The following is a 15,144-nucleotide window of genomic DNA, read 5'->3' on the forward strand; positions in this document are numbered from 1 at the left end:
GTGGTTAGAAGTGAGAATACAAAACACTCATAGAAGTGATGGAACAGCTACAGTACATTTCAGGTAAATACATGAGGAATTTCTTAGATAACTTCGTGTTACAGAGGTGTGTATGGAATTTTGGAGTATGCTACAGTAACACAAGGAAACAAATACAGTTGAGTCTGTCTCTACCTCTGCAAAGGGAACTCTTTTTAGGGGTTCTCAGTGCACATGGAAAAGGGAACAGTGCTATGGGACTGAGAGATGGAACAAACTGCAAAGTTCAGATTGGGATCCAAAACCAAACCTGCTGTGTTTATTCAAAAGGTTGCAGCTGTCTAATTCTGATCTCAAAGCTCTGTATGACTCTGGGTCTGTTTTGACCTTACATCAGAAGTGCAAGATCCTCTACAGCTGTACTCCAGACCCTTAATAGGAAAGGATCCACCTTTCTTGCTTCAAGAAGGTTCCCCAGTTACTTTGGCAGCAGTCTGGTTCCTGCTTAATTATCCCAAGCCCTGCAATTCTAGATCTTTGTACTACTTTTTATGCTTTCCCTTCCTTTCCCTTCGGTTTTCTTCAGACAGAAGTTATTGCTCTTCTTGTTCCCACTAACACTCCTTACACTTTCAGTTCTTGCAGCAATATCCAAAAGAAAGGCTGTCACTTTCAGGAGCATTCTGTTCATAACAGGGCTTGTGGCACGCTGCATACCACCCTGTATCTGTCTCTCGTAGGAGTTGCCTCATAGTGTCCCATGCTCTTTCCCTGCTATCCTGGTCCCTCCCTCAGTATCTGAACTATCAATCTCTAGATCTTGAAATGGCACTTACGGTTGTGCCACTATCCCCAAGGTGTAGCCCAGGCAGCTGAGGAGGAAGGGAATCCACATTTTCTTGGGAGACTTCCAGGGAGGTAGATCTGTGTGGAGGGCAGGTCAGGAGAGAAGATGATGTGCAGCTTCTCTCCTTCCAAGGACTCCACCTGCTGCTGTTGCCGTTTCTCCCGGGAATCAGACAGAAGCCCCAAAGTTTCATTCCTTGTGCCTCATTCCTGTGTTTATAGTGTTCCAGGTGCAGGGTTGTACCATTCTGAATGTTCCCCAGCCAATCCAAGTCTTTCTGGCATCCAAACTCTCTGCTTTCCTACTCCCCCGTGGATGCACTAGCATCACTCAGAGCAGTTTGCTTTTAATTTTGCTAAGCAATAGTCTGTTTCCTGTTCACTGCTCTGACCCTGCTCCTTGTTCCTGCTGCAGCCTCTATTCCATTGTTTTGCCATGAGACAGATTGTTGCACGACTCCTTGGCAATGTGCCCTCAGTTGGAGCTCAAGGTGTACTCCTTTGGTCATGCTGTCCCCAAGCTTTTTAAGTTTGCATATCCTCAGGCAGGTCTCAGGTAATGGGAAGCCACTGTAAGTTCCCCCTGCAGCCTTCTCTTCTGAAGGTTGAAAAACTGCAACTCTCTCAGCCTGTCCTTGTAGTGGAGGTGCTCCAGTCCTCTGATCAACTTTGTGGCACCCCTTTGGACCTGCTCCAACAGCTCCAATATTATGTATAGTTTGGGAACTTCTTCCACATGCCAATTTTAAACCTGCTGATCTGTTGTTTGTACTGAACTTCTACCTGAATATGAAACTACAATTCAAAATAAATTCTGCTTCTTGAAACACTTCCTAAATTAAGGAATTTCTTCATGTTCATATCAAAATGCATCACTGATTTGTTCTCAGTTGTCACACTAAGCTCTTAAATACTTAGGTCCTAGGAATATTGTTTTTATTTTGGAAAGAAGAAAAAAGATGTTTATTTTCTTCACAAAGTGGGCAGAAATAAAACTTATGTTGTTTATTAATATATTTATTTTCTTTTGAGAATTTTTTCAGCTAAGCGATTCTGGTGCCAATGGTAGAGAAAAAAAAAGGTGAAAGTGCACCTGGATAAACAAATCAACAGGAACCAGAGCAAGAAAGCGAATCACTCTTGACACTGGACTGCCCTTAATTTGTTTCCATGGTTCTTAAAAAGTACAGACAGTGCCTGCTGAACAATCTCAGATGACATTTGTTAGTTCACAGTAGACCCACAATTGTTTCAGGGTACAGCCAGATCCCTTTCGACAGCATACGGCTTCACTATGTCAAAGCCAGGAGTCCTGGCTCCTACTCTTTTATGTGAGTGGAGTTCAAATATTTTTGAAGTTTTGGACTTATTACTGATTGGAAACTCATATACTGAACAAACAACCCAATCTAACTCACAGACAATGAAAGTAGCATGAAACAAATGCTGGAGCAGCAAAAACAAAGTCGCAGTCTTATTCTGCACAGTTCATCCAACTCAGCCCCGACTCCATCTCCCATTACCAATACCATCACTACTCCTGGCCACGAGGCACCCAGGAAGTGATTGCTTCTGAATTGTTTCCTTATATCTAGTCTGACCTCCCCTCGTGCAGCTCTGTGTCTTTCCTGGCTTGTAGTCCATTCCCAGGAGCACCTCACTCTGCTTCCCCTCCTCAAGATGCTGCAGAGAGCAGTGAGGTCATCTCTCAGCTTTCTCCAGACTGGGCATCTCAGGTGTCCTCAGCCTCTCCTCACAGGATATGCCTTCCAGACCCGCTACCATCTTGGTAATTCTCCTTTGGACAAGGCTTGGATTTGTGTCTCTGGAGGTATTCAGTAGAGCTGATCACAAGGGAGGTGGAAGCATGCACTAAGTCTTCAAGATGAATCACTTAAACCTCTCAGTTTTGTGAAGGATAAACAAATGAGTGCAATGCTTGATATCTGCAGCTCTAAGCGAGGAAGGTAAAGGCTAGGCCATAGAGAAAATACTGTATTTTTGTCAATAGTTTTTTCCTTTTTTTCTTTGTATTTACTTTTTTCTTGCTGAAACACAGCCACCTCCCTCTAAATGCTCCATAGGAGCCAGACGCTACAGGATTAAGTTTACAGTTTAAGTCTGAAAAAGAACATTCTGAAGGAAGTGGAAGAGTTCTTAATAAAGTGGGCGTAGAAATCACAAAGGATAGCAAGTAAAAAATGTCACTACCTGCAATTTTTACATTCTAGATGTGTTTGTTTGTTTGGTGTGAACTCCTATTCAATCATGAACTACCTCCTACGCTTAATAAGGAGTAGGTACAATATACACATATGTATGACCACTACAGTAGTTGCTTTGCCAATAAGACTCTATTCCATATTACAAGGACTTTTATCATATCCATTGCCTGTGCTTTGCTAAATACTATAGAACACATAATTAGAACATTGTGGCATTGGCAGTGCTGAGTCTTTTCCTCTCCACAATAGCCAAAGCTGTAGCCAGTGGTGCTCTTTACATACTAATATAAGGAACAGACTTCACGAACTGCAGTTCTTGGTTTTTTTATCAGCAAGACCTTACTACTGAGCTACATCTGTGTGTAGTACACGATATTTAGTGGGATCGGTCTTGAAGGAGGGCTAGAGTCCTCAACCCATATTGGTATCTGCATGATGTTGCTGGGACCCAAACAAGTGCTGGAAGAAATAAATGCCAAGTACACATTTCACATACACTGTCTCTGCATAAGTTTGCTTATGCACTCTCCTCCAAAGTAAAGCTTATATATGCTCTGTTATAAAATACAAATACACACCACAGTACCCAGATTTATGATTTATATTTTATTTTCCTTCTTTTTACAAGCAAGAAAATCCCTGGATTAAAGCAATCAGAATTAATCAGACACCCAAAAGAACACCCTCAAAAATGGCTGTCAAGATGAGCAGCATGGCATGGGCTGGGTTTCATCCTGAAATCCAATTTGAGATCATCCTCAGCACCAGTATCAAAGTCCACTGAGATGTGACTTTCCAGGTGACGCAGGCCCCAGCATACCAGTAACTGTAATTTCCATCCTAGGGCATGTCCCACTAGTAGAACTCCTGTGGGCTGAAACAGTGGACAGTAAGAAAGCAGGCTATGTCCCTGGAGAAATGATAGTAAAAAGAGGAATCATATCAGAGAGAAAATAGCATAACCAAAGTTATTATTTCTGGGATGCTAGCAGCTATGGAGAGTAGATCCTCAGTAAGGACTCTCACGGACAGTGTTTCTCTGGCTTAATTAAGTGCCCTTGTCTTAATTCAGCTTTTCACAGAAAAAAAGGTGGGACGTTCAGCAGTGTCAGGAGTTGGACTTGATGACTGTCACGGTCCCTTCCAACTTGGAATATTCTATGATTCTATTCCATACCCAAATAGTGTCAACTAAAACTAATACCTTGAATTCTGCTTGGACTTTCTTCTGTCACAGTGCAAACTGCAAGCACTGTCACTTAGCTGGCCCATGCACTATTACCAGCCCAGATATCCTTTGGAGAATCCTTAAAATGCATGACTAGTCCTTCATAGCAAGAGCACGTGTTAATCATTTCATGTCCCACCTACAGAGCAATACAGCAATGACAAAATCCAGAAAACGGAGGACAGATGATAAAATCCTTAGAGGCTTAGGAAATTCCAGATGAAGTTCTAAATAAAGGGAACATGCTGAATCAGTGGTTTGCAAGGCTCTTCTCAGGCAGCAAGAGAAGAAACATAATGAGGCTACTAGATCTGTATAGTGGTTGAGGAAGGGAACAGTAAAAAATCTTTGTGGAGTACACACCTACCTCAGATGCAGAAAACATTATAATCAGTAAGGGCCTGCTCCTCTGCAACAGGACAGGAAAGACAGAATTTATCTTTGTACAAAGCCAAGCATAAATACCCAGAGAGCCCTGGCAGCCCATAATACCACTCACCTGGATGGTAGTAGTCATAGACCCTGATATGTCCCGGCTTCAGGTTGGTCACTCCAATTTCCCTTTCCAGATGCAGGACATATGTCTCAGACATATGGCTCAGCTGAGGGAGAAAGGCAAATGACAGTTCACTTTTGAGCTGCTCTTTTGATTCCTCACCTAAATTTGACTCTGAAGATAGGCAGAAAACTCTGTGGAATCAAATGCAAGACTTCAAGATGAATTCTACTCTGCTAGCCCAGGCCAGGATTCCCCACACAGCTCTTCCAGAGTCCTCCACTCCTGCAACTTCTCTAGTAGCACACACATACCTTGTCCAAGTAGATGGCAACACCTGCTTGGGTTTTCTCTGTTCTTCTCACAGGATACCAATGATGTGGCTAGAATAGGAGAGCAGGTGTGGCAATTTAGTTGGTCCTTTTGGAAAAGGAAGTGTGAGAAATCCCAGTAGGGTTTATCTAAGCCTGTGTAAGCAGATTCTTATTCACATACTTGTGAATTTATTTGGGGCTTTTACCCCTTCAGGTTGATCTCTCTGCTGGGCCCCTTACTTCCTGCAAAACCCAAGGACATAAGTCTAGGCTATGTGGCTGTCAAGGATACAGTTGAGCCAGAAGGATCACCATCCTCAAGGATCAAGGTAAGAGACAATAGTAAGTATTCATGTTTCTGTGTGACAGAAGGGAAGAGATGGCGAAATTGCTCAAGATAGAGACAAGCAACACATTCCTATGCAATCTCCCCTCCCATTGGGTGTGTGGATGGTCCAACTGACACAACATCATCATCCTGATTCCAGGCTTCTTACAGATATTCCAGATCTTGCAGCAAGGACAAATCCAGAGAGTAGGGACACTTCCACAATCACCATATTGGAAATGGCTCTCTTTCCAGTGTACCTGAGGGAGAAGATCAAATGAAGGGTCTTACCCAGTTCCAGTTCTCCCTTCCCTCCATCATACTACCCTGCATGCAGGACCCTGAACCAGGCAGCACATCTAGATCTGTGGCCAGGCAGTAGCTCATATGGGGTAGACAGTGGCTGCACTGCTGTGAGCACCCCTAATTTGAGGTGTTTACTTCTGTTCCTCTCCCTGGCAAGACTTTGGAACTTTTCCCCATTTCCCCTTCCTCAGAGACACCTTATCTTTCTTTCCCACACCTTCCGTCTGCCATATGGCCCTTCTGCTGCAACTGTTGGGTTCCTCCATTGCAGCCAAGTACCTCTCCGCTCTCCAGCCATACCTAGCCCCAAGTGTGGCTATGAGCCTGTGTCTTCAAAGTCACCTGACATTGACATAGAGAGTAGCAGAGTATGCATCATTCTTGGTGCAATTGTCTGGCTTGGTTTTCACTTGTAAGGCAAAGGATTTGGAAACCTGCAGGGAGGGAATGTTGTATCTCAGCACCGTCTGCAGAGAGAGACAAAAAGACAGAGTAAGACATGGATAACAAGTTTCATATCATCTGTCATACCTTTTCAGTAACTATAGTAATCCTCAAGGTATGGACCATGCTAACTGGATAAAATAGATGCAGTGAGCACACTCAGTCCAGTACCAGAAATAAAGGTCATTCAGGATTGAAAAATTCCATGGTCCTTCCAATTGAGACTACTTGTCCTCTCTCTTCCCCTTGAGACCAAGTGAGCATACAGCATTCAGCATACAACATTCAGCATACAACAGGGAACCACTATGCAAGATTTCCATCCTCCAATACTCCAGGAGTCACAAAAGCAACACTTCTTGACACATTATGTCTCAGTCTCACAGGTTTGCTGCATTGGCAACAAGCTGGAAGTAAGTAACTGTTAAAGCTCATCTCCTTGTATAGAGCTGCAACTGAGACTATTAATTTTGATGATGAGCAGAGGGCTGACACAGAAAGGTCCATGGGAAGTGGGTAACCTACCCGGGTAAAGACGCAACAGCTGCCATGGGCTTGCACTGAGAACTTTCCTGGGACTTCTGTCAGTGCCATCTCCTGCACCAAAAGCCGATTCTGGTAGGAAACTTGGAACTTCCTCCCAGAGCCTCTCTGGGACCTCACCCTCACTTCTGCGACTCCTTTTGTGTTGTGTGTCAGTGCTGCATACTTAGCCAAGGCCTGCAGGGCAACTACTGTATCCTGAAAAGGAAGAAATAGGTGTACACATTTGCTCCACAGCTCTGAGGACCAAAGACATTTGAATTCACCATCCTGAGAACCTTTGTATACAAGGGTTCTTCTCCTCAAAGTGTTCACTCTGTTTTTTTTTCACACTAGATTCTGCAGAGATCTTTCTCAGACACTGTTACTTTCCCCACCCCTGAGTTACCTGTGTTGAGGCAAATCCTCCATAGGCATTTTGTTGTCTAGTGAGCCAGACCACAATGCCAGAGGCTGTGGTGAAGTCAGCCTCTGTGACATTTGGCTTGGAGAGCAGGGCCAGAAGGACATAAGCTGTTAACTCCACATCCACAGATAGTGGCTGTGACCAAAGGCTAGTGCTGTGTGTCTTGGATGGGGTCTGACTCCAATGGATCTGCCCACCTGGGAAAAGGAAGGAGGTAGATAACATTGAGGGATACCAGGGAAGAAATCTTGAGGCCTAAAAGGCACAGAGATTGTGTGCAAGGACCATACCCAATACTATGTATTACACATTGAAGACTCATTTATAAAAGTGATAGCAAAAAAGTAACTTGCCAATAATCAGAATTTGATTTTTCCATTTTCCTGTTTGCCAAGTACACTAGCTGACTGATACTAGCTAGCTACCCACTAGCTGGTCCTGACAGTCAGGGAATAACAAGAAGTGAGGCAGTTTGCCAATCTGCTTTGTTTAGCACTTTGCACTTTGCAGTCCTGCTTAAGGAAGTCAACTTCTTTCAGAGCACAACCTCCACTCTGGGTGCCAGAAAAGGTCAAAAGCTTTGAAAGAAATTAGCACCCACAGCACAATATGGCCAAAACATACCTTACGCTAGCAGACTGTCTGTCTAAAAAACTATCTTTGATGAAGGACAGAAATTAAGACCAAAAGAGTAGAAAGTAACCGGTCTTTTCATGTTGCATGTAACCAAAGGGCTCAGAAAGGTCACCTATCCTTTTTCTGATGTTTGTCTGGCACTAAGGCTCCCATACCTTCTCTGATTGCGCTTTGATCAAGTATGTCAAGAAGCTCTTGTGTGCGTTGAGAGTCCTTAGCCAGGGCGAATGTGTAGGCCAGCAGAGCCTGTGTATAAGTGCTGGCAGCTTTGGGAAGGGAAGGAATGATACACCCCAGAGCCTTGCGTACCACTGTACTCTACAGAGAAGAGTTACATTGATATTGGTCACATGCAAACACATGAGGCGTGCAAATGCTGAGTTACACAAGCAGAAGAATGCATTAGTATGCACTAGCATAGAAAGCAACCCATATACTCACCCTTATATCCTTGTACTTGAGTTCGCACTTTCTCTTTGTATCACTTCAGCATCCCCAAGCAGCATCTCCAGCCCGCAGTGCAAGGCGCCTGACGGAGGTTTCCCCACAGATGATCATGGATTTCTCTCAGTGAAATGAATTCCCTTACTACTAGAATAGCACCACCACATCTTACTTTGAACAACAGTGCAACAGCACACAGTTGCAAATGCTTGCAAGATTACTGGGTTCAATACAGCTCTTCAGTTTCTCTACATCAGTGGGACTTAAAGCTTCCCTTGAAATACTGTACTGTTGGCAGGACACAGAATTCATTCCAGCATTCAGTGCACCATTCCATCGAGTCAAACACTTGGAGTGGTTGCCTGTTTAGCATTTATATATCTACAGCACTTACTGATTTCCCCTCTTCAGTTTTCTACCAGAATGAAGGTCCTTATATTTGTATTTCATTCTGCTACATTTGACAGTACATTTCAAATACTTGTGGTCCAGTTTCATGAAAAGTCACCTCTATGCAAGTCAGCCAAAGACACTTCATGGAATTACCAAATGACAGGTAATTCAAATTATGAGGAATATTGGAAGGTCTGCAATCTAACATCTATTCAAAGCAAGGTTAGCTGTGAGATGAGACAAGGTTGTTCAGAGGTTTATCCAGTCAGGTCTTCAAAACCTCCAATGTTGGAGACGACTAAGTACTCTAATCAACCTCTACCAATCCTTGAGTGCCTTTAAATGAAAAAGGTGGCCTGAGAGACACTTGTCAGGAAGACAATTAATTTCCAGCTGTCTTTCACTTATTTCCAGAGAACTTTGCTTCTCCACGTCTATAGCAATGCTATAATCAATTTGATTATATATTTTAACTGCCAGTACCACTGCCTAGTAATTAGTTATGATCTCGCAAGACTTTCCCCTTATTATTAACTAGATGTACAATTCCAACTGCCCTACTTTACAGCATGTTCTCTCTAGCACTCCTTTCCCAGATTTCCAGTTTCTGGGAAGATGAAACACATTACAAATGTCATGTTTATTCACTTAGCTGTGGCAGTCACACCTACCTCTCTCTCCTCCGTAATTCCTTATTCCTAGCTTTAAGCAGAAACAGAGCAGTGGGTAGCAAGAGACTGTGAAGTTATTGAGGGGAGCAGGACTGAGCAGCACAAGTCTGGGAAATAGGCATGGTATCTAGACAAGAGCACCAGTAGCTCCAGGTAGAATCATAGAATCATTTGAGTTTGAAGGGACCCTAAAAGGTAATCTAGTCCAATTCTCCTGCAATGAACAGAGACATCCACAGCTAGATCAATTAGCTCAGAGCCCGCCCCACCCTCATCTTGAATGTCTCCAAGGACAGAATATCCACTACATCTCTGGGCAAACTGTTCCACTGCCTCACCATTCCTACTGCAAAAAATTCTTCCTTATTTCCAGTCTAACTCTTCCCTTCTTTAGTTTGAAACCATTTTCACTTGTTCTATCATCCCCTGCTAAAGAGTCTGTCTCCTTATTTTGTGTAACTCCCCTTTAGATGCTGAAAGGCAGTCCTCTCTTCTTCAAGTTGAACAGCCCCAGCTCTCAGCCTGTCCTTGTGCAGGAGATGTTTCATCCCTTGGATCGTTTTTGTTGCCCTCTTCTGAATGTGCTCCAACAGGTCTATGTCTCTTCTGTATTCCACATCTGTACACAGTACTCAAGGTGAGCTCTCACCAGTGCAGAATAGAGAGGCAGGAGCCATTGACCACCACTCTCTGGGTATGATCTTGTAACCAGTTCCTCATCCGTCAGACATCCACTCATCAAATCCATATCTTTCCAATATGGAGAGAAGGATATACTCTGGGAGACTGTCAAAGGCTTACTGAAGTTCAGACAGGTGGTAACAGTGGCTCTTCCCCTGTAGCAGTCTAACCTCATATTCTCCCCTGCCAACAGAATCCTCCTTGAGGGGTAGTTGAGGCTTCTTCCTGAGAAGTGGTAAGTTCATCATCTCCTGGTTGATTACTTTGTTCACAAACCTCTCTAAGGTAATCTATTTCCTGCTTCAATGACTCCACTAATCTCTCCAGAATTCAAGCAAAAGCATAGCAAAGAATTCTTGTATTTACCTCTGGTGTATCTCCTCTCTCCATGTATGCAGCAGAGATATAGGCAGCCAAGAGAACTTCCCCATCCATACCTCCCTACAAAAAGCATAAATATCCAAAAGATGGGAAAAGTGATACACAAATACCTGAAACTATTCAGGAAACATCACACCTACCTCTGGTTTTCTCCCATGCAAGAAAGCAGAACACAACAGAAAAGTGAGATAAAACAATTACCAGTAAGAACTGCTTTGAATTTTTTTTCAAGATTCTCTGTGTCCTACCTTCATGGCTCTGTGGAAAACTTGGCCCACATCTCTGAAGCAGCCATTCGGAAGCTGGTGGAACTCCAGCCATTTGAAAGCAGCTTGGATGCTCCTGTTGTCCAGGAAAATGTATGGCTTGGCTTGGGAAAAGCATTTGACCACAAACGCAGTCAGCCTGATTAGGGAGATAGCAGAAAAAAGGCATGAGAGAGGGAAAAGAGGAACAGAAAGAGATTGAGCGAATGAGCAAGAAGGAAGAATAAGAAAAAAAAAAAAAAAAAGAAAAGAAAAAAAAGAAAATAAGCAGTAAATGAGGAAAACAAAAGTGGGAGCTTGAAACTTTCAGGTCCCTCCTCACCTACTGTTGGGCTATTCTTAGTTTATCAGTTCAGTGTCATCCTTCATCTCAAAAGAAGAAAGATATTGATAGGTTGCACAAAAAAAAACATTTGGAAGACTTTGTGTCCAATAGGACAAAAAGGGATTCCATGCTGGAAGCAGAAAGCTCTCAGACAGCAGAAGGACAGAAAGGAGAGAACCCAAGGCTTACCAAGTATTACCGTACTCATCCCTGGTACCAAATTCACTGAAAGAACCATCAGGATGTTGATACTGCAGCTGTATCTGGTACCCTGAGAAGTAAGTTAGGATGACAGTGTTCAGACTGATATTTTCAATGAGATCATTGGTCAAGGAAAGGGAGTGGTGTTAACATTAAAAGTCATGGAGTACTTAAGGAATAAGGGGTGTAAGGCACTAGGGACCTAAGTTGAGTACAGAGGAAGGCAGAAGAGCAAGGTGGATCTGTTGTACTTGCCATTGCGCAAGAATCCTGTTGCCCTGTCCTTAATCTCAAGAGTCAGCTGCCTTGTCTTCTCCAGGTACTGCAGCACATAGACAATAGGGGCAAACAGTACCATGTTCTGCTCTCCACAGCCATGGGGCATCTGCACCAGGTGGTCCAAGTTTTGCAGTGCTGTCCCCATGAGGTCACCTGGGATAGAACATAGACACTCTGACCACTCATAGGTGGCAGGTGGGGCTCAATATTTATATTCTCCAACCTGTGACCAGTTCCTGGTACTGCACTAAATAAGATAGCCCCAGCACAACAGTGTGCAGGCAGCTATGATCAGTCAGCTTATCAGTTTCACTGCACCCTCTTTATGGCCTGTACACACTCCCATCTTGCCACAGGAAGCTCATAAATAGAACAAGCTTTCCCTTTCTTAGTGTTTTTGGTTATATGTGGAACCAGGAATCTCAGCTACATACATGGAAAGATCAAGGCAGTGGAGCCTTGAAAACCTCAGAAGGAGAATTGAGTATTCTGGGCTTGGGCTTTCTTAGGGCTATACTCAGAGAAATAGTTGTTGGAAAAGTATTATCATAACTAAATTCCTTACCAGTGATCGAGACAGTAGCTCTCACTGAACCTTCAACCACATTTAGAGGCAACATTAAGGACACAGACTCCTCTGCTGGACTCCCTGATACCAGTGGGTGTAAGATATGACAAAAATGACCAAAAAAAAAAAAAAAAAAAGAGAGAGATTCTTACAAAAATAGCTTTAAAAATCTGCAGAAGTTGTTCAAGATGTTGCTAACATCCCATTTTCTTGTCACAAAAGTTGCAGATCACTTCACAAACCCTATCCCATTCCATCCCCCAGCTCTGTCCATCTAACTCCATTGTGACTGTGCTATCCTAACAGCCTTATGAAAAGGGTAAGGGCATCTTCAAGGAATTCTCTGTGGTCAAAACCACCTACCTGCTTTCCTCTTTGTAAATTATGCCAACTTGATTCAAAGGAAAAGCTAAAGGGAAAAGCTAGGAGAAAAGCTAACGAGGCTTGGGAGGTTGGGAGGGATTTAAACTAGGTGTGAAGGAGGACTGGGGAGGATAGTGAGACTTTCCATGATAAAGAGTGGAAAGGCATAACTATAATAGAGAGACAGGGTGCTGGCAGGGGCCTTGAAGGACCTGCTGCACTGAGAGGTGCTAGCAGCAATACAATGCATACAGAACTCTATGATGGTAAGACAGTGACTGCTGGGGCAACAGGAAAAGGCAATGGGGGAATTCAAGGTACATAACTAAAAGTAACTAAGGAGTTATCCTTTAAGAAAGTGACAAGACCAGCTGTTCAGATGAAGTACCTGTACAACAACACACACAGCTTTGGAAACAAACAGGAGGAGCTGGAAGCTCCTGTGCTTCTTGAAAAACATGATATAGCTGTCATCACCAAAACCTGGTGAGATGATTCCCACAACTGGAGTGTGGCTATTGATGGCTACAAGCCAGTTCAGAAGGGACAGGCAAGGAAGGAAGGGTGGAGATGTTACTATCTACACAAGGAAAGGAATAGAATGTGAAGAGCAGTCACGAGCAAGTCTACAGCCTGGGCACCAGTTAGAGATTGAGGCAGCAAAGGGAGTCTTGTGATCAATGTTTACTACAGGTCATCCAATCAAATGGACCCTGTGGATAAGATCTTCTACTTTCAGCTAAAGGAGGCATTGCAATCGCAAGAACTCATCCTGCTGGGGGACTTCAACCACTCAGACATCTGCTAGAAAAGTAGCACAGTGAGCTGTAGGGAATCCAGGAGGCTCCTGGAGTGCATTGAGGATAATTTCCTGAGTCAAGCAATTGACAGCTCCACAAGGGGTGATGCAATACTGGACCTGATGCTCACAGGTAAATGAACTGATTGATGACAACAGGATTGGAGGCTGCCTGGGCTGTGGTGACCATTTGATGGTTGAGTTCACACTCTGGAGGGACATGAGACAGGTGAAGAATAAAATTAGGAAGCTAAACTTAAGGAAAGCTAAATTCCAGCTCTTCAGGGAGTTAGCCAATGAACTGGGAAACTGCCCTTATGGGCAAGGGTGCAGAGCAAAGCTGGCACATCTTTAAGGAGGCTTTCTTCAGGGCTCAAGAGCACTCCATCCCCAGGTATAGCAAGTCAGGAAAAGAAGGCAAGAGACTGGTGTGGCTAAACCAGGACCTGCTGATCAAACTGTAGAGCAAGAAAATGTACAGGTAGTGGAAACAGGGACAGGTATCATGGGAAGAATATAACAAAACTGCAAGACTGTGTAGGGATGGGGTCAGGAAAGCCAAGACCCTGCTTGAACTGAACTTGGCTAGGGATGCCAAGAAGAACAAGAAAGGCTTCTACAGCTACCTCAACCAGAAAAGGAAAGTCCTGAAGGGCGTAGCCCACCCCTAGGGAGTGACACAGGTAGGCTAGTAACAACAGACAAGAAGAAGGCTGAGACACTTAACAATTTTTTTGCTTTGGTCTTCCCTGATAACTGTTCGCTGCACAGCCCTCAAAAATTTGGCTTGGTAGGAGGGGGTTGGGGAGTCAACATCCCTCCCAATGTAAGTGAAGATCGGGTTTGTGACTAAGTGAGGAACCTGAACATCCACAAGTCTATGGGTCCCAATGAGTTGCATCCCAGGGTCCTAAGGGGATTGACTCATGTGGTTGCCAAGCTACTCTCTATGATATTTGAAAAGTCATAGCAATCAGCTGACGTCCCTGGTGACACAAAAGAAAGGTAATATCATACCAATTTTTAGAAATGGGTAAAAAAGATGACCCCGGGAACTACCAACTTGTCAGTCTCACCTCTGTGCCAGGGAAGAGAATGGAGCAGATCCTCCTGGAAGCTATGCTAACGCTCACGGAAGGCAGGAAGGTGATATGGGAGAACAAGCATGGTTTCACCAAGGGCAAATCCTGCTTAGCCAACCTAGTAGCCTTCTATGGTGGTGTCATTGCATCAATGGACAAGGGAAGAGCCACTGATGTAATGTACCTTGACTTCAGTAAAGCTTTTGATATGGTACCCTACAATATCCTGCTCCTCAAATTGCAAAGATATGGATTTAATGGGTGGACTGTTCAATGGACGAAGAACTGGCTGCAGGATTGAGTCCAGAGAGTGGTGGTCAATCGCTCAATGTCTGGATGGAGATTGGTGCTGAGTGGTGTCTCCCAGAGGTCAGTTCTGGGTCTGATACTCTTTAATATCTTCATCAGTGACATTGACAGTGGGCTTGAGTGCACCCTCAACAAGTTTACTGATGACACCAAGCTGTGGGGTGTGGCCAACACACCGGAAGGATGGGATGCCATCCAGAGACACCTAGATAGGCTTGAGCAGCAGGCCCAGGTGAACCTCATGAAGTTCAACAAAGCTAAATGCAAGACCTTGCACTTTGGTCGAGGCAATACTCATTACCAATACAAACTGGGAAATGAAAGGATTGAGCATAGCCCTGCCGAAAAAAACAAGGGATACTGGTGGATGTCAAGCTGGACATGTGCCAACAGTGTACCCTTGCAGCCCAGAAAGTTAACTTTATTTTGGGCTGCATCAAAAAAAGCATGGCCAGCAAGTTTAGGGAGGTGATCCTGCCCCTCTACTCTGCACTGGTGAGGCCTCATCTGGAGTGCTGTGTCCAGATGTGGTGTCCTCAGTACAGGAGAGACACAGACCTGTAGGGGCAGGTCCAGAGAAGGGCCATAAGAATGATCGACAGACAGAACACCTCTCATATGAGGACAAGCT

General features: G+C 44.0%; 1 protein-coding gene across 1 annotated transcript in view; it reads right to left on the bottom strand.

Moving 5' to 3' along the window:
* Positions 1–3,838: 3,838 nt before the first annotated feature.
* LOC122178132 (alpha-2-macroglobulin-like protein 1) overlaps positions 3,839–15,144 on the bottom strand; it is a 28,674-nt gene continuing 17,368 nt past the window's right edge. Inside the window, exons 22-35 of the mRNA XM_042868103.1 lie at positions 11,958–12,041; positions 11,369–11,545; positions 11,102–11,183; positions 10,570–10,726; positions 10,307–10,381; positions 7,907–8,069; positions 7,098–7,312; positions 6,692–6,907; positions 6,065–6,189; positions 5,586–5,676; positions 5,089–5,157; positions 4,778–4,880; positions 4,646–4,687; positions 3,839–3,924 (exon numbers count right to left, since the gene is read on the bottom strand). Coding sequence (XP_042724037.1) covers positions 4,647–4,687; positions 4,778–4,880; positions 5,089–5,157; positions 5,586–5,676; positions 6,065–6,189; positions 6,692–6,907; positions 7,098–7,312; positions 7,907–8,069; positions 10,307–10,381; positions 10,570–10,726; positions 11,102–11,183; positions 11,369–11,545; positions 11,958–12,041 — 1,598 coding nt within the window. The 3' untranslated portion in view covers positions 3,839–3,924; position 4,646. The remainder of the gene's footprint in view (positions 3,925–4,645; positions 4,688–4,777; positions 4,881–5,088; positions 5,158–5,585; positions 5,677–6,064; positions 6,190–6,691; positions 6,908–7,097; positions 7,313–7,906; positions 8,070–10,306; positions 10,382–10,569; positions 10,727–11,101; positions 11,184–11,368; positions 11,546–11,957; positions 12,042–15,144) is intronic.

The sequence above is a fragment of the Lagopus leucura genome, unplaced genomic scaffold, assembly GCF_019238085.1.
Source record: "Lagopus leucura isolate 7727_CA_CO unplaced genomic scaffold, USGS_WTPT01 Super-Scaffold_100001, whole genome shotgun sequence".
Taxonomy (NCBI): domain Eukaryota; kingdom Metazoa; phylum Chordata; class Aves; order Galliformes; family Phasianidae; genus Lagopus; species Lagopus leucura.